Here is a 20895-nt window from a genome sequence, read left to right on the forward strand (position 1 = left end):
AGTGTTTAGGCTTCATAACCGACAGGTTCCGTGTTCGCTTCTCAGCACCTGCACATATTTTTTTCTTTTTTGTTATTAAAATATTTATAAATATTTTGTCAATCACTCTTACTTTTAATAACAGTAAAAAATACGTTTTAGCGACTAGTCTAAGAAGAGTGATTGGACACATCTTAAACCCCTTGTCCAGCTACCCTTTTAAAAAATACGTTTTAGCGAATGCTCACAGAAGATTGGTTGGTCACGCCTCGAACCTCTTTTCCAGATCCCTTTTTAAAAGAATGCGTTGGAGCAATTATTCACGGAAGAATGATTAATTGTATCCTGAACCCCTTTTCCAGCTACTCTGTGAAAAGTAAGTTTTAGCAACTTGTTACAGAAGAATGATTAGTCAAATCCCGTACCCCTTTCCTAGCTCCTTGTTTAAAAAAATACATTTAGCTACTGGTCGCAAAAGAGTCGTCGGTCACATCTCGATTTTCTTTTCCAGCTCCCCCTTTCAAAAATACGTTTTAGCGGCTGGTCACAGAAGAGTGATTGGTCGTATCTCGAACTCCTTTTCTAGCTCCCCCTTTAAAAAATATGCTTTAGTGACTGGTCATAGAAGAGTGATTGGTCACATCTCGAACCACATTTCCAGCTCCCCCTTTTCAAAATTACGTTTTTGTCAACTGTGCACTGAAGAGTAATTGGTCAAATAACAAGCCCCTTCTCTACCACAACCTTAAAAAGTACGGTTTAGCGACTGGTCACAGAGGAGGGATTGGTTGCATCTCGAACGCCTTTTCCAGGTATTCCTTAAAAAAATACATTTTAGCGATTGCTCACAGAGGAGTAAATGCTCGAATCTCGAACCTCTTTTCCAGATCCCTCTTAAAAAACAATACGTTCTAGCAATTGGTCACGGTTGAGTGATTAATCACATCCTTAACCCCTTTCCCAGGTCCCTATATAAAATATAAATTGCAGCTACTGGTCACAGAAGATTGATTGGCGAGATTTCGAACCCATTTTCCAGCTCTCTCTCTAAAAAATACGTTTTAGCGTCTGGTTTCAGAAGAGTGGTTAGTCAAGTCTCGAACCTCTTTCTAGCTCCCCCTGTAAAGAATTACGTTTTAGCAACTGGTCACAGAAGAGTGATTGGTCACAGCTCGAACCCCTTTTCCAGCTCCCTCTTTAGAAAGTACGTTATAGCAATTGATCAGGGAAGAGTAAATAATCACATCCCGAACCCCCTTTCCAGCTCGCTTTCCAGCTCGCGCTTTTACCAGGCAGTACACCAAATCGACCTTCAGTTGGGCAGCCAGCTATATATGTCAGGCAGGTTGTGCTAGGGCACAACCACTGTTGCTCCTGTTTGTCAAGTTGATCCGCCTTGGCGGCTTTGAGCTCTATCAGCACATCGCCATATTTTGTTAACCTGATGGTCTTGACCGAAATGCTATGTTCATCTAGCTTGACACTCATCGAAATCTGGACCCGATCTTGGATAACAAATTTAATGAACCAGTTCCAGATTCAGGTATTTTTATATTAGGATTTCTCCTGTAAGACTATCCTTTCCAGACACCGCTTCTTCTTCACAACCTATTCCTGCAGTAAGTAGAATAAATCGATCCACCAAGCTTTCTTTTTCGAATAACTGTAGATATGGACTTGAGTATCTTAAAGATCTGCGGTTCTCTTCCATAAGATATCCGCGCCGCACATTTGAACTTCGAAGATACACTTTTGCTCCCGATACACTTATTAAATTGACAGGTCGAGCTCCTATTGATCTTTAAATCGAGAATAAATTGTCGCATCAACATTCGATGGTCAACTCTTTTGAATATCAGTGAGTTATGATGTTCTTGCTGGATTGTATATGTATAACAATAAAACATAAAAGAAATAAACGGGCAAAAATGAAAATAGAAAGCGGTCACCCTACATTTTTCATACCAGACGACGCCATAAATATTCTAGTAGGTCTCCGTCACCCAACATCATGATATTTCCAAATGAGGCATTTAACTGCATGTAAACGTTAACCCTGAAACCTAGTTATTCGATTTTTAAAAAAGTGGAAGTTTAATTTTGATAAATTAAAGTTATGTTAGACTCCTTCTGTTGGTTTCTCTACGACGCACTTTTCCGTTTCGCGTGATCTAAAACAGTACAATAACCATTTTGGTAATGTTGATGCACAGGCAAATGCGGGACACCATTAGCCAGTTTTTTTAAATAACTAGATATAGTTTACTTTTGTGACCAATTATTCTTGGTTTCCCCTCTTCTCTCTCGCAGTTGCTGGTATTCAATCAAAATTGTATTTAGATTTGGTCGAGTACGAGACAACTATAACCATTTACAACCTCATTCGATCACTTTAGCCAAATTTATTTAATCCAACAGATATATTTTCATGTAAAGTTGAATATAGACTTCGCAAGAATTTAAAAACCCCATATAAAGTTGTGGATGTTGTTGTTAATCTGCCTTCTGATGAAAATCTTTGGATATCACATCATTGTAGTTGTTAATTAATTTTAACGTTTTTCTCCAAATTTGGGGCTAACAATTTCGTATTTTTAATAACAGCGAGAGAACTGTTAAAAGCATCTGTCCTGAAAATTATTAAAATTTTTTGACGAAAAAAATCTAAAAGACTGCATAAACACGTAAGCCCTACCTGCGTTATATAACATTATAATACACAGTTACCGTTTTAATATAGGATACAAATTTCAGATTGTTTCAGTTTTTTCCAGTTAATAAGAAATGTTCGGAGATATGATAATTAAATCACAATAACTCTTAAAACTGAAAATTTGTTCATTTGCAGTAATAAAAACCTCTAATTAAAAGTAATTTCATTAATTTGTTTATGAGCTGTTTAAAAATGGTATATTTTCAACTCATACAATATTTAAATAAAATAAATGTTGATTAAAATCTTTCAATTATGAATCTATGAATTTTGAATGCTAAAGCCAGTCAAATGTTCAATTAGAATTGAACAACTTAAAATTATTTATATAAAAACTGTCCATTTTCGAAAGCTGTTAATTTCTAATTGCATTATTGCTTCCCACTCTATTTTAAAATTATTTCAGCACAAAATAGATAAATATTTGGAAAATGCCAATTATTAGAGAATGAAAGCCATAAACGGAAAATATCTGGTGCTAAACTTAAATTTTCTCGCTGGGTTCAATCTCGAATTTAATTTTCTAAAACCTATTACATTTTTTTTGTTATAAGGTATTAAGCTTCTGCTGCTTATTATATTTTAATCAAGTAAAATATTTAATTCTTACCACAACAAATTGGAATGAGAAAATCGTGTGTGTTTTGAGGCTAAGTTTTGTATACGTTGCTTAAACAATAAGGCTTTCTAGGTCCTTGTAATCTTCGCTACAAATTGATAGCAGAACCTGCCAACCGAATTTTTATTTATTAAAGCAGTGCGTTTTTTCATTTAGTAAAAATCAGGATTCTTTCTATTCAGATCCTAGCATTGGTGGTTATCCTTAATTGCATTGGTAAATATAATAATAAATCTGTATATTCTTAAAAATTTGTAGATTTGTTTAAATAACAATTCATCCAAGATTATCCTAAATTTATTATTTAAATTCGTGGATATAATTTAAAATCCCTTGAAGTGATTTGACATATTTAAATTCTTTAAAACCCCTCTAAATTTCTAACAATCTTTTGAACTCTTATGAAATTACTTGTATTACTTGAAAATGTTTTCGAATTTTAAAAGTTTAATAACATTTTTTTAATTCTATTACTTGCTTAAAATTCCTTAAACCGCTGCAGCATCTTTCGAAGTTATATTAAAATCTTATAAAATACATTGAAACTTCTGGTGATCAACTAAACATTTTAAACTCCTCGTTGTCTTAAAATATGGTATGAACTATTTGAAACGTTTCAGTCCCAATATTTTTCATTTCCATAACACTCAACTACCGTAGTCTAATGAATTTTAATTAAAAATGGAAGATGAAAACTAAAGCCTTGTAATGAAGGCCATATTTTACTTATTCGTTAAAATTAATTTTTTTGTATGCCTTTATACCATGTTTAGTTTATTTTCTTCATGATTCCTAGTAACAGATATGCATCTAACTAGGGCAGATCCGCAGTGTTTCTAATGAACGGATAATAAACGGAGGTTTGAAATCGTTGTAGGCAGGACATCGTGCCAGTAAATGATACAGATGTTCTACCTGATTAAGGTTACATATTGAACAGACTTCACTTGCTACGAAGTCATATCTTTAGTCATTTAAGCAGACAATTCCTCTTTTGGATCCCAAAAGCCTAAGCTGAGCCATTATTCTTGTATAGATCAAGGAAATTCTTATTTTTGAATAAAAGTTTTCTAGAAAAGTCAGAGGGAGGTAAGGATAAACTTGCAAAATAACGGAAGATTCCATTCTGGCAAGATCAGAATTTAGGAAGTGATTTCTGTAAGTGTCGAGCACACGATCCTTGTTTATCTTTAGAGACTGGGTATCCAATGAAGACCACATGCTTCTTAACCCACACTGGTAAAAAAATTACTTCAATTGCAGAAACCAATTATGTTCCAAACAATTCAAAGCCTTCTTTAAGATATCATATGAAAGTTGCCTAGAGCCTGTTTCAATCCTAAGCCCATAATAAGGGATGTAAAGGAGAAGAGACACAGGCTGCGAAACATCATTCTCTTTGTGTCCCAAGAGTAGCACTTTGATGAGAAGAGAATCCTAAAGACCGCATCCATAACTACATCTAAATTACTTATCCTTCTTTCCCTCGCTTTAGCAAATCTCCCTGAGCTATAGAGTGGTGTTAAGATACTCATACGTCTGCACGATTTCCAGAGGTTCGCCCTTATGACGGAAGCTATAATCTTCCCGGATGTTGCCCTTACGAAAAAAAAAGAATTTTAGGTTTAATTTCATTAATGGAAAGAAAATTTTTTTCGCGGTATTGAGCAATTATATTTATGTTCCCCTGAAGGTCAACTGAAGAAGCTGCTAGTAGCACAACATCATTTGCGTAAGCCAAAAAGAATACTTCCGTAAAATAATTAACCATAACCCCTCTGGCTCCATGATTTATTAGGTATTCATCAAGTTCACTGAAATATAAGGCAAATAGTAATCGGACTCAAACTTTCACCCTGGAGAAGACCTAAGGTTGCCTCCACTGGGGTGATGTAACCTTCAGTTGAACGTATAGAAACAGTGGCTTTCTGATATAGGTTGGAAATAATTTGTAACGTTTTGGTGCTGACGCAGTTCTTCAGAAGTTTTTTTCCAGAGGTGACGATGGTTAAAAAAGGGGAAGGCCCTTTTAAACTCAACAAAAAATGAAAAAAGTTTGAGCCCTGGTTCGTAGAGACATATTTGGATAATAGAAGATAGGGTGAAGTGTGGTCCAAGCAGCTTCTTCCACTTCTAAAACCAGTCTGGTTTCTGAAAGAGAGCCTGTACCCTGAGATTCTACCAAACAAGCCCTCCATGTATAGAAGCCAATTCTTTAAGAGATACTTATAAAATTCATTGCTAATACCGTCCTCCATCGGAGCCTTGTTTAGTTTACATTTTCTAAACTTTCTTGAATTTCATTCTGGGTAAAATCTGATTCCAAAAGAGGACAAGAGAGTTTAAACCAGGAGATATCTAATGCATTACGAGGCGGATACATTTCATTGGAAAATTTCTGCCACTATGATAGGCTAATATGTCCAACAGTGGAGGCTCGAAATCTAAAATTGTTAACCACCTTCCGGAATTTCGCTGAATTATTGGCTGAAGCCAGATCATTGAGGCGAGAACTCTCAAATTCCTTACGCTTCATATTAATCACACATAAGTACATAGTGTTGTTTCGACCCTTTGTAAGCCCTATCATCAGCGTCTGCAAACCCTGATTCTTTACACTTTTTTAACTCCCTCTTTATTTTACGAGCCAGATAGGAACATTCATCATCTTACTAGGGTTTCTTTCTGAATTCTCGTATATATTGCTTTTTTGTTAACCCCACGTCTCTCGCTATCTGAGTAATTGTAACCGTAATTTTATCATTTATTTCATCGATAGGTGAATTTTCCTGTAAAGTAACATTAGGAACGAACTTAATGCTCTCGATGTAGGCTAATGCTAGATGATTTTTTCATTTAATACACACATTTAAAGAATTTCAATTTAGGTTACTATTGGAATCTCCTTTACGATATAAGTATAATTTTGTAACTATCGGAAAGTGATCAGATCATGTTGCCATCGAAAGAGTTTTGAAATCTTCTAACAATTCTAAAAAACTAATGTTACCAGCAGCGAGATAAATTATACCATTACCGAATGGTCCCTGAGAAGCTACATGTTAAGGACTATTAATAGTCACACTGTTTTTTATACAAACTACATTGTTTTTAAACTTAACATTAATTCTCTCAGGAACCATGAAGGTACATTAAGCAGGTGTATTCCCTGGTAATCTACCATTTAACACCACCATATTATTACTTTCTAAAGGTTCTATTAATGCAGGGTCATATCAATCATATCAATTCTGTGAATGGAAATCCCTTATACTAATATAGGTTAATGGGAATATTTTACGAGAAACTCAGAAAGAGTGGTATCCAGGGTTTCAATAAGACTATGTATATTCAATGAGGGGGAAAGGTAAACACTGCCTAGAATAAATTCTATATCGCCAATTTTACGCAGAGATTCTGATTTTCGGTCGGGTGCTTTTCCATTAAGCTATTACAGAGATCAGAATAAGAACCTTAATTCAAGAAAATAACACTAAATTAATAAAATCAAACGAATTAATTACATTACTTTTCCGTCTATTCTGATTTAGACGTTAGGCATTTTCTGTTATTGAAGATTCTTAACTTATCGATGTTGTAGGGTTATCTAATGTCTGTAAATAGTATGATGGAAAAGGACCTGACGGGATCGCAGATGATCTCTGGTTCGATTCCTAATCGAGGGGAAAAAAGATTTTTTTTTTCAAGAAAAAAATTTAACTTTAAATTTGAAAAAAAATCCATTTAGTCTGATTAAGACGTTAAGAATTTTCAGTTATTGAGGATTCTTAAATTATCGATACTGTGAATGTTTTGCCTGCATGGGATGAAAGGTTATCTGCTTTATGTGAAGAATACCATTTTCTGGTCATATAACAGATTTATTTTGAATTATTACTTGTACCATTAACATCTAGCTAAAAATTAGAGTTATTTTCTTTAAATAAGGTTCTTATTCTGATCTCTTTAACAGCTTAAGGGAAAAGCACCTGATCGGAAACAAAAAGTGCTGTTGTTCAACTCCCAATCGAGCGGAAAGAAAAAGATTTTTTTAACGAAAGAATTCACTTTTAAATTTGATAACAAATTATTTTCCATCTAGTCTGATTAAGACTGTCGGTAAAGTTCCATTCGCTGACGATTTAACACATTCATTTTTAGTAATTACCTCTACTCATAATTTTATCGTTTCCATTTCATCGAAAATTTACTCATTTTATGTGCTATTATATGGGTAATATTTAGAGAAATTAGAAAGCTTCTAATATTAAAAACTTTACAAATTATAGTCTTAAGAGAGTTTTCAAATACTGAAACAGATTGAATCTGTGAAATAATGCCTTATGGATTAAAAGTCTTCAAATTTTTTAATTGCACGGATCTAAGAATTTATTACATTTATAAATGAAATACTTCTTTGTTTTTATATTAACCAAAAAATACCAAAATTTCGATTATATGAGCCACCAAAAGCAAAAGCGAACAAAGCTTTCCCCCTGCTAGGCTACGGACTGAAAAAAATTCTTCTACGAAATGTTACAAAAAATTAGTAACTGTGAATTATCAATAATAATACATTATACTATTATAGTATAGAATTACTATTTACGCGACTGTAAGATGATTTAAAAATAGTTTTAAAACTACAAAATTTATAAATGTAGCAAAACTCAATGGTTTTTTAGCAATAAAAAAATCAAACCACATATTTATTAATAAACAGAATTTCAGATATTCAAATTAGATCAGTATCAAATTTAAAATCATATTTAACGTCGAAAAATTAAGTTAGTGTAAAGAATTCCTGAAAATAAAACCAATATTCTAACACCAAAGTTTAGAGAAATACGAAAAGATGTTCCCATTGCGATCTGAAAAAGACAAAAAAGTTCCTTCTCCTAAAAAAGGAAAAATTTTTTTTCCTCCTGCTTAGAAATAAAAAAGGAGAAAGAAAAATACGAAGCCAACCAACCAACTCCCCTTCCTTCTCTTTTTTATTTCATTCGTCTTTTTTTCCTATCATCGTCAAATAACAATAAAAAGCATTTGTAAAAATAATCACTAACGTTTTGGCACTCATACAGCACCCTTATTAAAGCAAAACAAATTATATAAAGAAATACAAATGTGTAAAATGTAAAATGTAAAATATCAAAATTTGGTGGTTAGATTCTTGGTTTTATTTTTAGGAATTTATCATGTTAACAAACGTACCATTTTTATCACGAAGGCTCTATCTACGGGACGATAATATGATTATCATCCATATATTTTAGATTCTTAAAAATTACAAAATGTAAATCTTTAGAATGACGTGGAGACACGCGTCTCTTTTTTCTGGAAAAATTAATGAAATACAAATATCTCACAAGGACAAAATTGTGGTATATATAATTTATAAGATAAAGAATGGAATATTCAGTCTTTTCGCTTCTAAAAAAAGTCTTCTGGAACAGAGTAGTCATTTTCTCTTCAATTAAAAAAATGAGGATTCAATTTAAAAAAATGAGGATTTTTGTACTAATAGATTGGCGACCAAAATCACTTTAAAACATACACAAAAAGCGTTTCTTTGCAAGATCAGTGTTATCGAAGTCTCCTTCCCTGTTATATGTGAAGGTTTATTAATTTTTCTTGAGTTATCAGCATGATTGAATTCAAACTGATTGGCTTAAAGGATTTTTCCTCATATTCAGTATTATAATTAGGGTTAATAATAAAGATTCCCTTAACCATTCTTTATGCTGTCGGGGCGTTCCTCATTGCTAAGCATGTCTGAAAGGTCTTGCCTAGTGGACCTACTAAGAAATGAAAGCCTTCTTGATGTAAGGCAAGAATTATTTTATTATCCGATAATAGGACTAGCTACTTTCTAATATTTTATGCTTGCTCAAAAAGTTGCTCCTTCCGAGGATTATGAGTCATGGAAAGCCATCTTCTTTCGTATAATTGAAATTCGAGCTTGTTACGAGTACCGAAATCCGACCATAAAATCAAGACTTATATTGAGTGGTGAGGCAGGAGTGGTAGAGAGTTTTGCAAAGATAGACTGCCCTCCTCAGTATGAGTTAAAGAGAAATAATATGTAGATTCTCTCAAAAACCAAACTTTTATCCAAAGACAGAGCTTCGGATATGCTTACGGATTATGTAGGGTTTTTCTATAAATTTGATAGCAATATAGATCAATCACCATTTAAAAGGCATGTGATAACTTATGGTGATTTGCTAACCTATTTAACTTCCATTTGAATCCCAGGGCCTGCAATCTTTCAATGACTTTAGAAACCTGGTGGAATACTTCTGCGTTTGATATTGAACATTGCTCATGGGCAAAAATGTATCATAGACAGATATGCTTCTTTTTGACAGTAAGCAGATTCTAAGGTATAGGAAACCTAAAGCAACTGACGGAGACAATCATAGGGAGGTTAGCAGCAGTTTTCTGGGCGCTATAGAGGACATTAAATCGTTTATGATCAAGAAATTCAGATGAGTGAATTGATGCTTTAGAGCGAGGTTACAGTAACTATGATTATATTGTATGATATGATTTCGTCGGAGGTTAACAATACACCTTTTTTTTGTATTCCCCTAACATTCTGATAATATAATATTAAATTCTTATTTCTAAATGATGCCTTAGTTTCTAGTGATGATTGGTGGCTTGTGTTGTTTGGTGCTTCAGTGTTTTGATCACTGAAACTCCGTCTCTGTAAAATAATTTGAGGTGAAATTCTCAATTGGTTTTGCGTTTGTTGAGAGTGGCAGTTCCTTCTCCTCCGGTGATTTTAATTTTTGGATAAATGACTACAGAATCTCCTGTGCTATTTCTTCTCACTGAAACAATATTTTTATTCGTTCTACAAGATTAAATGAAATAAGGTTTTCATGAAACTTATTGCTGAGTTCAAACTCAATTCTTGAACTATATGACTATAACTATATAACTATATATATAAACAATATATATTAGTCTTTAAATCATAATGAAATTTTTGATTCATTTTAATTTTTGCAAATTAGTTCAAATGATTTTTATTTAATAAATCAAAAAATATATTTTTTTATATCTTGTATATATTTTTGATAACACTATTTCATATTTGTAAAAATTGAATAGCATTATTCAAGTTTATTTAGGAATAATTCTAGTTATATGAAAAATTTATTAAGTTCTTGTTTAAATGTGAATAAACCTAATATTCTTCAAAGAAAATAAATACATTTTTATTATTAATTTACATTGTTCAAAGTGTCTGCTGCGTAGATAATAACTGACATAAGTATTTATCATCTTGTTCTATTCTGTATCGTTTAGAGAATTGTTGCATATTGATTTCTTACGCCTTTCTTCATATATCGTAATTTCTGTTTCATCAAAATGATATAACTTTTTTAAAGTCTACATAAATTCAAAAACAGTTTTTTTTTCGAAAATCACGAAATATGTACTTAAATATCTGGCCACACGTTTCCTTTCTAAAAAATTAATTAAATGCAAACTTGTCACAAGGACAAGCTTGCGGCATATCTAATTCACAAGATAAGAACACATATAATCATTCTTTACACTGCTAAAAGAATTAGTTTTCAATACAGTTGTCAGGTTTTTCTTGTAAGAAAAAATGAATATCCTTGCTATTCAATTCTTATTGTTGGCGATTATCCTCAATTTTATTGGTAAATATAATAAAACAATTATATAGCTATATTTTTCAAACCGTTCCAAAGATTTCTGAAGATTACAAATTGTCTACATATACAATTTCTAATAATAGTCCATAGTCAATTTGCATTCAAAACATTCGATTTGTTATTAATACTATCAATCCAAAACCTTAACTATTATGATAGTTGAATTAATTTTCTAATAACAAATTGTGCAATAAATATGAAGAAAAAATGCTTTCTCTATCATCTGCATTAAATAAACGGAAAATTTTTTAATTATATCATAAAAGTTAGATATCATTTAGGAATACTCCAAATATTTCGATTTCACCAATCTTGTTAAGTGTACAGATAACATTTCAATTGTACACATTTTTTGCGTTTTTGGTGTGTACATATGCTCAAATTTGGTATATTATCAACGAAAAAATTTCAAATACTCATTTAATATTGAAGGATATTAATAAATGTTGTCCTCAAAAGTCATTTGCTAGAAATTTAAAAATGTCCCTGAATTATAGATTATACTTATTCCCCCTTTCTAATTGTTGTTTCTGAAATTCTTTATTTTCATTAACTATGTATTTTTAAAAAAAGTAATAATTTTTTGTTGTGGCAAACTATTTCACTGTGTCTATAAATTCGAGAATTATGAATTTCATTGAGTGGGTTTCGTAAAAGATGGCGTTTAGACTATTTTGGTTCAAAAATTGTCATTTCAAGATTTTTTTCTGAAGTCTTTAAGGTTTGTGTAGCCACGAGAAAAGGAATTTCAGTTTAAGCTAAATTATCTCATGTAATCCGCTTGTGATTTGTGAAAAATATTAATTCAAAGTATCGAAAAATTTCCAGAAATCTATATTCTGTCTTGCCTGACGGAGCCTAGAAACATTCATAGGAATCTGTATTTTCTTCCGAGGCAGTTACCAGAAATCAGTGTAGATGTCATTCCACAATCTGTGAAAATATAAATAAAAATTATCCATCAAGTTAGCTCTATAAATAACAAAAATATTTAACGACATTTCTGACTAGATAGAAAATAAATCTAAAAAATGTTTCAATTAAATTTATGTGATAAAGGATCTTCCTACTGCGCTCCACTGGAAACCAAACCACAGAACTTCTAATTACCGGTCGAGTGCTTTTGCAATTAAGCTATCAGAGCGTTCAAAAGAACAATCCCTTTTTAGAAATATACGCTATCTTAAGCCATCAAATTTGGAGTCTTCAACTTCTCAACCAAAGTAAAAAAGTTGTTGTCATAGTCCTGTAGGGCTTTCAAAAAGGAAAGTTTTTCTTTTCCTGACTTTTTTTCATATCATGCGTTTTTTGGCTTAAAATGTTTATTTTAGTTTGTTTTTTTATATTTCGAAAATGCTCTAGGTCTGGTAATTTTCTTTTTATAGAAAAATGTCATGGGGATAAATTGTTCAAGTTTCTTAGTACACATAAAAAAATTGCTCTTGAATCAATTAAATATTACTTGATTCAAGTCAATCGCAGGTACGAACGGGGACGATAGAATATGAGTGTGTTCCAAATAAATAAGTACTTGCTACCGTATGCTTGAAACAAGCATACATTTTCTTAATCTAGGAAAATGTATTCTTAGATAAAATATCGCATTTTGTTATTCTAAAACTTAAGAGATGTATTCAAATGCATGTAGTAACTGAGCAATAGACTACTGCGTCAACTGAACACTATTTCTCATCGAAAAAAAAATCCTTTTCGAAATTATTGTTAAATAATCTTCATTTTTTAAATTATTAAAATACGTAATTTGCGCCCCCTGTTACTTACACATATATAATCGTGCGCCTAGACGTTTTGAAAAATCGCACTCGCCGAGGATTGAACCCTATACCTAAACTACCTAAACTCGTATGTCCTATCCGCGCGCTCTACCGACTTCGCTATCGAAGCACTTGGATTTCGGTGACGAAATCTTGGGTAAGAATTTCGAGGCAGGGTCGTACCAAGTTATATGGTGAGCCTCAAACTACTTCAAACTAAAAGTTGTTAAACTCAACGTTAGTATACGATTTTTTATTTAGAGAATTTTAGAATTGAATTTTCCTTATTTAAAAAAAGGCTCGATACGTTTTTTTCTTAATATATTTAAAAACGTTACAAAATATCTCAAAGTAATTAACAATGAACAAAAATTATCCATAAAATGCGCAATTTTCAATTCATCCAACTCTCTAATTGTGAATAATACTCTTTTACTCATTTTTTAATGCAAAATAACTTTTCTTAAACAATAATTTAAAATATGTGAAAAAGTGAAGTAAGTTTCACTTATTTAACGAGGCATTTAATTCTTTTTGTTTTTAAATATTTAAAGCGCTTAAAAACGACCCAAAGGGTAATTGAACTTCAATTATTTTACAAAGGGCTCAATGCTTTTTCCTTTAAAAGTTTAATCCGCTTGAAAACTATCTAAAGCATATAAAAAATAAAGAACTTTTAAGTTGAAAAACGCTTTGATAACCTCAGAGAGTAATAAATATTTTCGGATTTTTATAAACCTTTGCAAAACGCACAGTTTTCGATTAATAAAATTCTTCTTATAATATTTATTATTGGACGTTAAATGGGATTTTTAATTTGGATTTTGGTCTTATTCAAATTTCGTAAATTTTAATTCTTTTATAATACTTTTTAAATCAGTTTTTAATTTAAAATAACAATTCCTAAAAAATAATTGAAAAGGTTCAGAAAAAATTGATGGCTAGTTTAAATATTACCTATTCAAAAAAGTGCTCGATACTTTATTTTTATTTTAAATATAAAATACTTCGAAATCAGAAGAAACAAGCATTCTGTAAAGAAGAAGAATTCTGTGCAAGAACTTGCAGGTTAAAAGCGATCTCGCGGTGGTCGGCTGAAAAATATTTGTTTGCTTCCTCCTTGCATTCTTAAAAACTTTTAATTGTCAACTTTTTAATTATTTCTTTATAAAATGAAATGCATTCTTAATCCAGTTTTTCAAAATGTCAGTGAATTCTTTTTTCTTAAATATTTTGCTTTAAAAATGCATTACATTTTTTTTTAATTATCAAGAAAATGTAATAATTGTATTTTGAAGCATTTTTCAAAGCTTATAACTTTGTTATCTGCTTTCAGATATTTATTTTTTATTATTTACATGATGAAAAAGAATTATGTAAGTATTTAGGTATGCGCGCTACAGTATGCGGGTAGCATTGCATTGCCAATTAATAACATACAAATATAAAACAGGATATTAATTATTTCAGATAGCAAGTAAGAATATAAAATTGAAAATTATTTAAAACATTCCTGCCTAATAAAGGAATTTGTTGTACATTAGAGAAAAATTAATTCTTTGAATTCGGCTAGATTAACATTTTTTTCTAAAGTTAAAAAATCTCTTGCCTAAAACTTATTTAATTTAAATTAGCATAACACATGATCATTTTATTTTTTCAAAACTATTTTTTTTCTTAGTAATAAATTTCATGAATTTCGCCATTTTTGTGATTTTCAAACTGCTATTATCGAACACGACAATTGTGTGTTAACAAAATACAACTATGTCTTAGAACTCTAATTTAAATTAAATAAGGTTTACATAACAAAATTTTTAACTTTTTAAAACTCAATTTTTATCTAGCCAAATCCAAAAAATTAATATTTCCTAATTGAATAAAGAATTCCTGTATTTGGCAGGAATATTTATTAATCTTTTTAAGTTCGGATGATTTTTTGTTACCTTGAACACTACACAAAAATAATGTCAGGGTTGCCGTTTTAATCGAGGAATAAAATTCCCAGTCATTTTCCGATTCAAAAAAATATTTCACGGTTAAAAAAATTCGAAATGGTTTAATTTTGAGTAGATTAATACGTACAAATAATAAGCGAAAGAAATTATAGACGCAGTAAAGTTATAACCTTTTAATAATTTTAGGAATGAAATAACTTTTGAGTCTTGAATAATTATTTCAAAATTAAAAACACTTTTTTCAAATCTATTGAAAATTTTTAATTTCTTACCACCAAAAACTTACCGATTCAATAAACTTATGATACTTTAAATAGTTTTCTAAGTGATTTGATTTGCGTGTCAGCATAAAGTTAGTAGTTTATCAAAGTTGAAAATTCCTATCTACATTTGCATAAATAAAGTTGATTGTGTGCACCAATATTTTGAATTTTATAAATATTATTGACTTTCAAAAGAATTGATAGCGCCAAAGAGATAATTATTATAGATATTATAGATATTATTGATAATTATTTGTGGGAAAATATTTAGGCATTATTCTAAGATAAATTATTTCTTCGCTGAATACATTCATTTTCTCGTCTCAAGAACATGAAAATTTTGTTTAAAAAAAAAATAGTAGTAATAATAAGTAGATGAATTAGAGTGGGACGATGGTCGTGGGGGCTAAAGCGTAGGCTTTGGACCCACACTCCTTCGGCTTGCGGGTTCGATTCCCGCCTCGCACTCTGGAAGAGTCTCGGTGGCCCATGCGGTGAACACTAGCCTAGCAAGGGAGTTGTTCATCTCCGGAGAGTCGTGGGACCGGTACCTCTAGAGAAAAAGGTATTCTCTAAGTACTTAAGGCTGTTGCTCTTGGTGGTTCGGAACCCACCTTAAACTGTAGGTCCCCCTTCCACCACCAAGTAAGTGTGTAGAGGGTGTGTAAAGGAATAGAGAAGGTGTAAGAAAAATGTAAACCCTTTAGGGGACACATTAGAAGCTTCCATAAGTAGATGAATTTACTTGGGTCAAGAAACATTTCGTTAGAGTTTTAGTTACTTATTATGAGAATATAATATTCCTACTTCAATATTTTATTAAACTTGACGCAGCTAAGTATAATGGAACAAATTAACTCAATAGCTTTTTGCTTAGAGTAAATATTCTTTAAAAAATGTGGTTTCAAACATTTTTGGTACGATCAAATTTGGAATTTTCAACTTTTCAGCGAAATTAAAAAAGTTGTTTTCATAATCTTTTAGGGCTTTCAAAAGGCAAAGTTCTTCTTCTTCTAAATTTTCTTTATATCATGCGTTGTTTGACTTAAATTGTTAATTTTAGTTTGTTTTTCTGGAAATTGAAAAAGCTATAACTCTAGTAATTTATGATTTTTTTAACCCACTTTTTGAATTTTCATCCAAAATGGCTGGCTAACGAACTTGACCTTTAGTTTAGGACACTGAACGAGTGTACCAAAGGGTAATCTAATAGATTAATTTTTTCAAAAGTCATCGTGCTCACAGGCAGACAGACATACATACAGACTTACAGGCATACAGACATACAGACTGACAGACACATTCGTAGAAACCTATTTTTCGCATTCAGGGGGTCTCAATATGTGGACATTTGACAAAATACTGGGGGGGGGGGGTGAAATTTTACACAAATCCAAGACTTTCTCTGATAAGAATGTAAAAATTTTGTGATTTAAAATTTTATTGCAAATTTCTCCTTTTTTTCATTAATTTAATTTTACATTTTTGATGTTATTTTTCATGATTAAAGAAAAAATGCGCATCCTAGCTTCAAGTGTTTAAAAAAATGTGAAGATAAAATTACGGCGAAAAATGTATTTAAATAAAATGTTATTGTAACTTGTATCGTATTTTCAAGAAGATAATTTTTTCATTTCTAATGCATTCTTATGAAAAAACATTATTAAAATTGCAGAACTGCTTTGGTCGAGCAATTTATGTTTTAATGTTTCTCGTCTCTTGTTTCTTTTTTCAAATTTTTTTTAATGTTATTTTTTATGATATAACCAAAAATACGCGTTATACAAAGAAATAATCCAAACCAAATTTATAGACCTTTCATGGATGTACAACTTTTGTTTATTTTCGATGTTTAAATGCTGTTTTTTACGAGTTTTATACGATAAAAATGTTATCATTAGCTCTAAAAAAAAAGAAAATTTGTTATGAGAAAATTGTAGGGTGTTTAAAAAACATTATTCCGCTTCTGCTGACTTTTTTTTCATACCGTTTGTTGTTTGCCTCGAAAAATTCATTTTTTTTATTTTGTAACTTCTATAACTATAGTAATTCATTAATTTCTTAATTCATCAGAAAATTTCCTGGTCTTTTTGAGCAATATGAATAACCGTACATGTATATCGAAATTTAAAGACAAGTTATCTTAGAAATTCTTTAAATGATCTTACGTGTTTAATTTTTTATCGAAAATGGCTGGCTAACGACCTTAAACTTTACTTTAAAATTTTCATCACTAAATTCATTTTTAATTCCAAAAAAGCATTAAACTTTATTTGTCAGTTTTTTATTTTTTACAGATCCCATTAATGGGTTTGTACTATTGTACAATTTATTATTTATTTTTATTTTTTGCATTGCAATTGACTATTGAATTTATTTTAATCAGGCAAAAATATTGTCTTTGAACCACTTTTTATTACTATATTTGTTTCAAATAAAATGTATAGTTTTTGGTGTCAGAAATCATAAAAGCTATTGCGATATTTGATAACATGAGAAAATTATGTGAGATGGAAGGTTATGTTCTGTTTACGTCAAGAAAATAGTTCAATATTTTAAATTTAAATTTTATGAACATTTAAGGAAAAAATATTCCATCTTGAATGGATTTGTAGCGAGTACTTCAAAATAAATGGATTAAGGTAGTTTTCTTTTTATATTAAAGCTTTAAGGACTAATTATTTATAAACCTTTTTGTTTATAAAAGCCTTATCTAGCGGAAAATGAGATTTATGTTCCCAAGGCTACATGAATCATGTGTTTTCTTCTTCGATAAATTAATAAAATGCAAATATGTCAAGAGGAAAAGATAGCAGCATATCTAATTTTCAAGATAAGAAATCAAATATTCAGACGTTTCACTGCTAACCGAATTTTTCTTTAATATAGTAGCAAGTTTTTCTTTAGTTAGAAAACATGAGGATCCTTTCTATTCAGATCCTATCATTGGCTGTTACCCTTGATTCTATTGGTGAATATAATAATATAATAGTTTGGATGTATATTTTGAAAAACTTCTGAGGATTCAAAAAATAAACAATGGTATTTTGTAATTTTCATTTTTTTCGTCGCTTCATTCAACATTAGAATTTTTAGTTCTTTTCCTGTTTTAAATATTTTCAAAATTATAATATTTTCAATTTTATTCTAACAGAAAAAGCTCAACAAGATTATTTGTAAATATTGTTAAAATTTACTAAAATAACGCTTTACGGATCCTTAAAAACCAAATTTGCATTTTTTTTAAATGATCTAACTTTTTGAATTCTGGTCGAAACTTTATTTCGAAACTGTTTCATGAGAATAGTTTCGAAACATATTATAGAAATTTAAAAAAAGTTCAAATTATGATAATGCTCTAAATTTTTCAATTTTGGTTGAAAATCTTTAGTTAAGGTGGTTGTCGTGTCAACAGTTAGCTATCTGAGAAACGTAGTTTTTCTATGATTTTAAGAATACAAATATTATAAGTGATCTCATTCCAAATATAAGAAATAATTTTTTTTATGAAAAATGTAAGAATTCACACATACACAAAATTAAGTTTAACTTAGTCTTTTTGCAGTTAAATTTTTTCTGACCGTGGCTTCTTACCAAATCATGGAAAATGATTTCATTTTAATAAATTACGGTTTATGTTTTCTGGGATAACATTCTCTTCAGGTCTTCTGTTACAAATTTTGAAAGAAAATTTATTAAAAAATATTTTCTTGCGAAAATTAAGCTGTCATTTATTAAAATTAAAATGCAATCATTTTTCTAAAATTTGTAAAAATTGATGGTCAGAAATAACTAAAATTAATAAAACATGGTTAAAATCATTCTTTTTCTGTTGTTTATTTCAACATATGCATGCATACATACAGACAGGCTGACATGCAAACATACAGTCATACAGAAATGATCAGACATGATCGGATAGGTTCAAATTTGATTAGATAGGATATGATAAGGTTCGCTGGGATCAGATAGGATAAGATATGATAGCACAGTATTGAGCATGGTAGGCTATGATGTGATAGTATATAGTAGTATAGGATACAGCAGGGTAGAATGAGATGAGGTAGGATGGGGTGGGTTTTAATTTCAAGAACTGCGTCACTGTAACAACAAATTTTCCAAAATATGCATTCTGTCTTGCCTCACAGAACTTACAAGCAATTATCCATACGTTTCTTGTTGCAGGGTTAAGTTTGCAGTCTTTACGTAATCGAGCACTCATTGACCTAAATAAATCTCCGGTCAGATCTCCATCTCCTCCTACGAGGTTCAGGTCCAGGTCTCCTACTGACGAATATCATTTGGCCAGAACTTGTTCTCTAGACAACGCTACATCTTCAGGCCTTCTTTTTCCATCTGATATCCTCGAATGTAAACTTCAAAATCTTAAACTTTTTCGGCTGACTTCCAAAAGAAATGTGAGCCATATATTCGAACTAGGAAGATACACTTTCCCTGCCGATACACCCCTTAAATTGATCAAACGAAATATAATCGTTGTGCCTATTCCAATCAAAGAACATATTGTTATCTCAACTTCCGATGGTTATATCTTTGGAATATTAGAAAGCTCTCTTACTCTGGCTGGACTGTACATGTTTTATGAATACAAAAGACATGACCGATATAAGCGGGCGAAAATAAACATGAAAACCGGCAAGCCTATCTTTTTGGATCCAGATGAGCTCCATGCAACTCCAGTAGGACGCCATGGGACGATAACACGTTACTTTCGAATAACTCGTGTAAATCGCGTATCAACCACAACACTTGAAACTACCAATTAAATAATTAGAATTATTTAAATTAATTTTCTTCAAATTATGAATGTGTAAGACTCCGTATGGAGGTTTTTCCACAACATGATTTTTCCGAATCGGGTTCATCTGAAGGAATGCTATAACAACCTGAATTGACTTAACCACACGTTTCCCTTGACCTATCAGGGCAGAATCCTTAGGAAGAAAGAGGGAAAATTAATTATATTTTAAGACGAAGAGTATTTCGGTAGAGCCAACAACCCAACACGTACAATTGTCGCACCAATTACACAGTGAACAGCGCCAATTCTGCTAAGTAGAACGACTTCACTGATTCAAGAAAACTATTACCCCGAACAGGCCGAACTGTTTTATCAACAGTTGGATTGAGCCATTTTGCATACGCAGCGTTCGCCATAGAGTTCCACGCTTGCGCAATGTAGAAAAATATAGCACCCACATTTCAGAGCGACTGATCTCCGTAAGTTTGGGGTAATCAATACCCCGAATCTGGAGTAGACGCCACACCAAACTGAAGTGCAGCGAACCGCTCACCTCTAGAGCGACGGTTTTACGTAAGTTCTCTCCTTGTACCATGGCCCTATAGAGATGATTAACAGGTGAGCCGGATGATTATAGAATTTTCTACTGATACCAGTATTTCTATATCTGTTCAGAATGGGCTTGGACGTAAGGTTTGGATATCTACTTCGCACAATGACACCCCGTGGCTAGGGTCAAAGAATTATCTCGCTCTTAAGGTGGCTTGACTGCCCACGTAACTTGATATTAATCTCTGAATAAATAAAAAAAATCTCAAAATCGTGTCATTTTTTTACTATTAACATTTCCTTCCAAACATTTGTACTTGGTTTGAAAATTAAAAAATCATCCAAGTTTTTTATTTGTATAAGAAGGTGGCATAGAAGCAAAACATAAGTATAATTCTCAGTAATTTTAAATAATTTTACGTCTACTCTAAATAATTGGAAAGTAATTTTCACATCTGATATTCTTTTGGGTAACACTGCGAATCTTATTTTTAAATTTATATACAGTACAAATATTTTGCTTGGTCTTTGAAACTAGTACTTTCGTTCTATCTTAAATCTAATTTATCCTAAACCAAAT

The 20895-nt window shown here is 31.2% G+C and overlaps 1 protein-coding gene across 1 annotated transcript; it reads left to right on the forward strand.

Annotated features, from left to right (window-relative positions):
* Positions 1-10938: 10938 nt before the first annotated feature.
* Positions 10939-20390, forward strand: LOC117169995. Its single transcript, XM_033356509.1, has 2 exons — positions 10939-10993; positions 19190-20390. Exons 1-2 carry the CDS (start codon positions 10939-10941, stop codon positions 19789-19791), a joined length of 657 nt encoding a protein of 218 aa, XP_033212400.1. The 3' UTR covers positions 19792-20390.
* Positions 20391-20895: the final 505 nt, after the last annotated feature.

This window comes from Belonocnema kinseyi, chromosome 3 (assembly GCF_010883055.1).
Source record: "Belonocnema kinseyi isolate 2016_QV_RU_SX_M_011 chromosome 3, B_treatae_v1, whole genome shotgun sequence".
Taxonomy (NCBI): domain Eukaryota; kingdom Metazoa; phylum Arthropoda; class Insecta; order Hymenoptera; family Cynipidae; genus Belonocnema; species Belonocnema kinseyi.

Excerpts from the sequence above, each read along its gene's own strand:
- LOC117169995 (XM_033356509.1), top strand. The coding sequence starts at position 10,939 with ATGAATATCCTTGCTATTCAATTCTTATTGTTGGCGATTATCCTCAAT. Across the intron at positions 10,994-19,189 it reads GATTATCCTCAATTTTATTG|GGTTAAGTTTGCAGTCTTTA; the intron begins GTAAATATAATA and ends TTCTTGTTGCAG.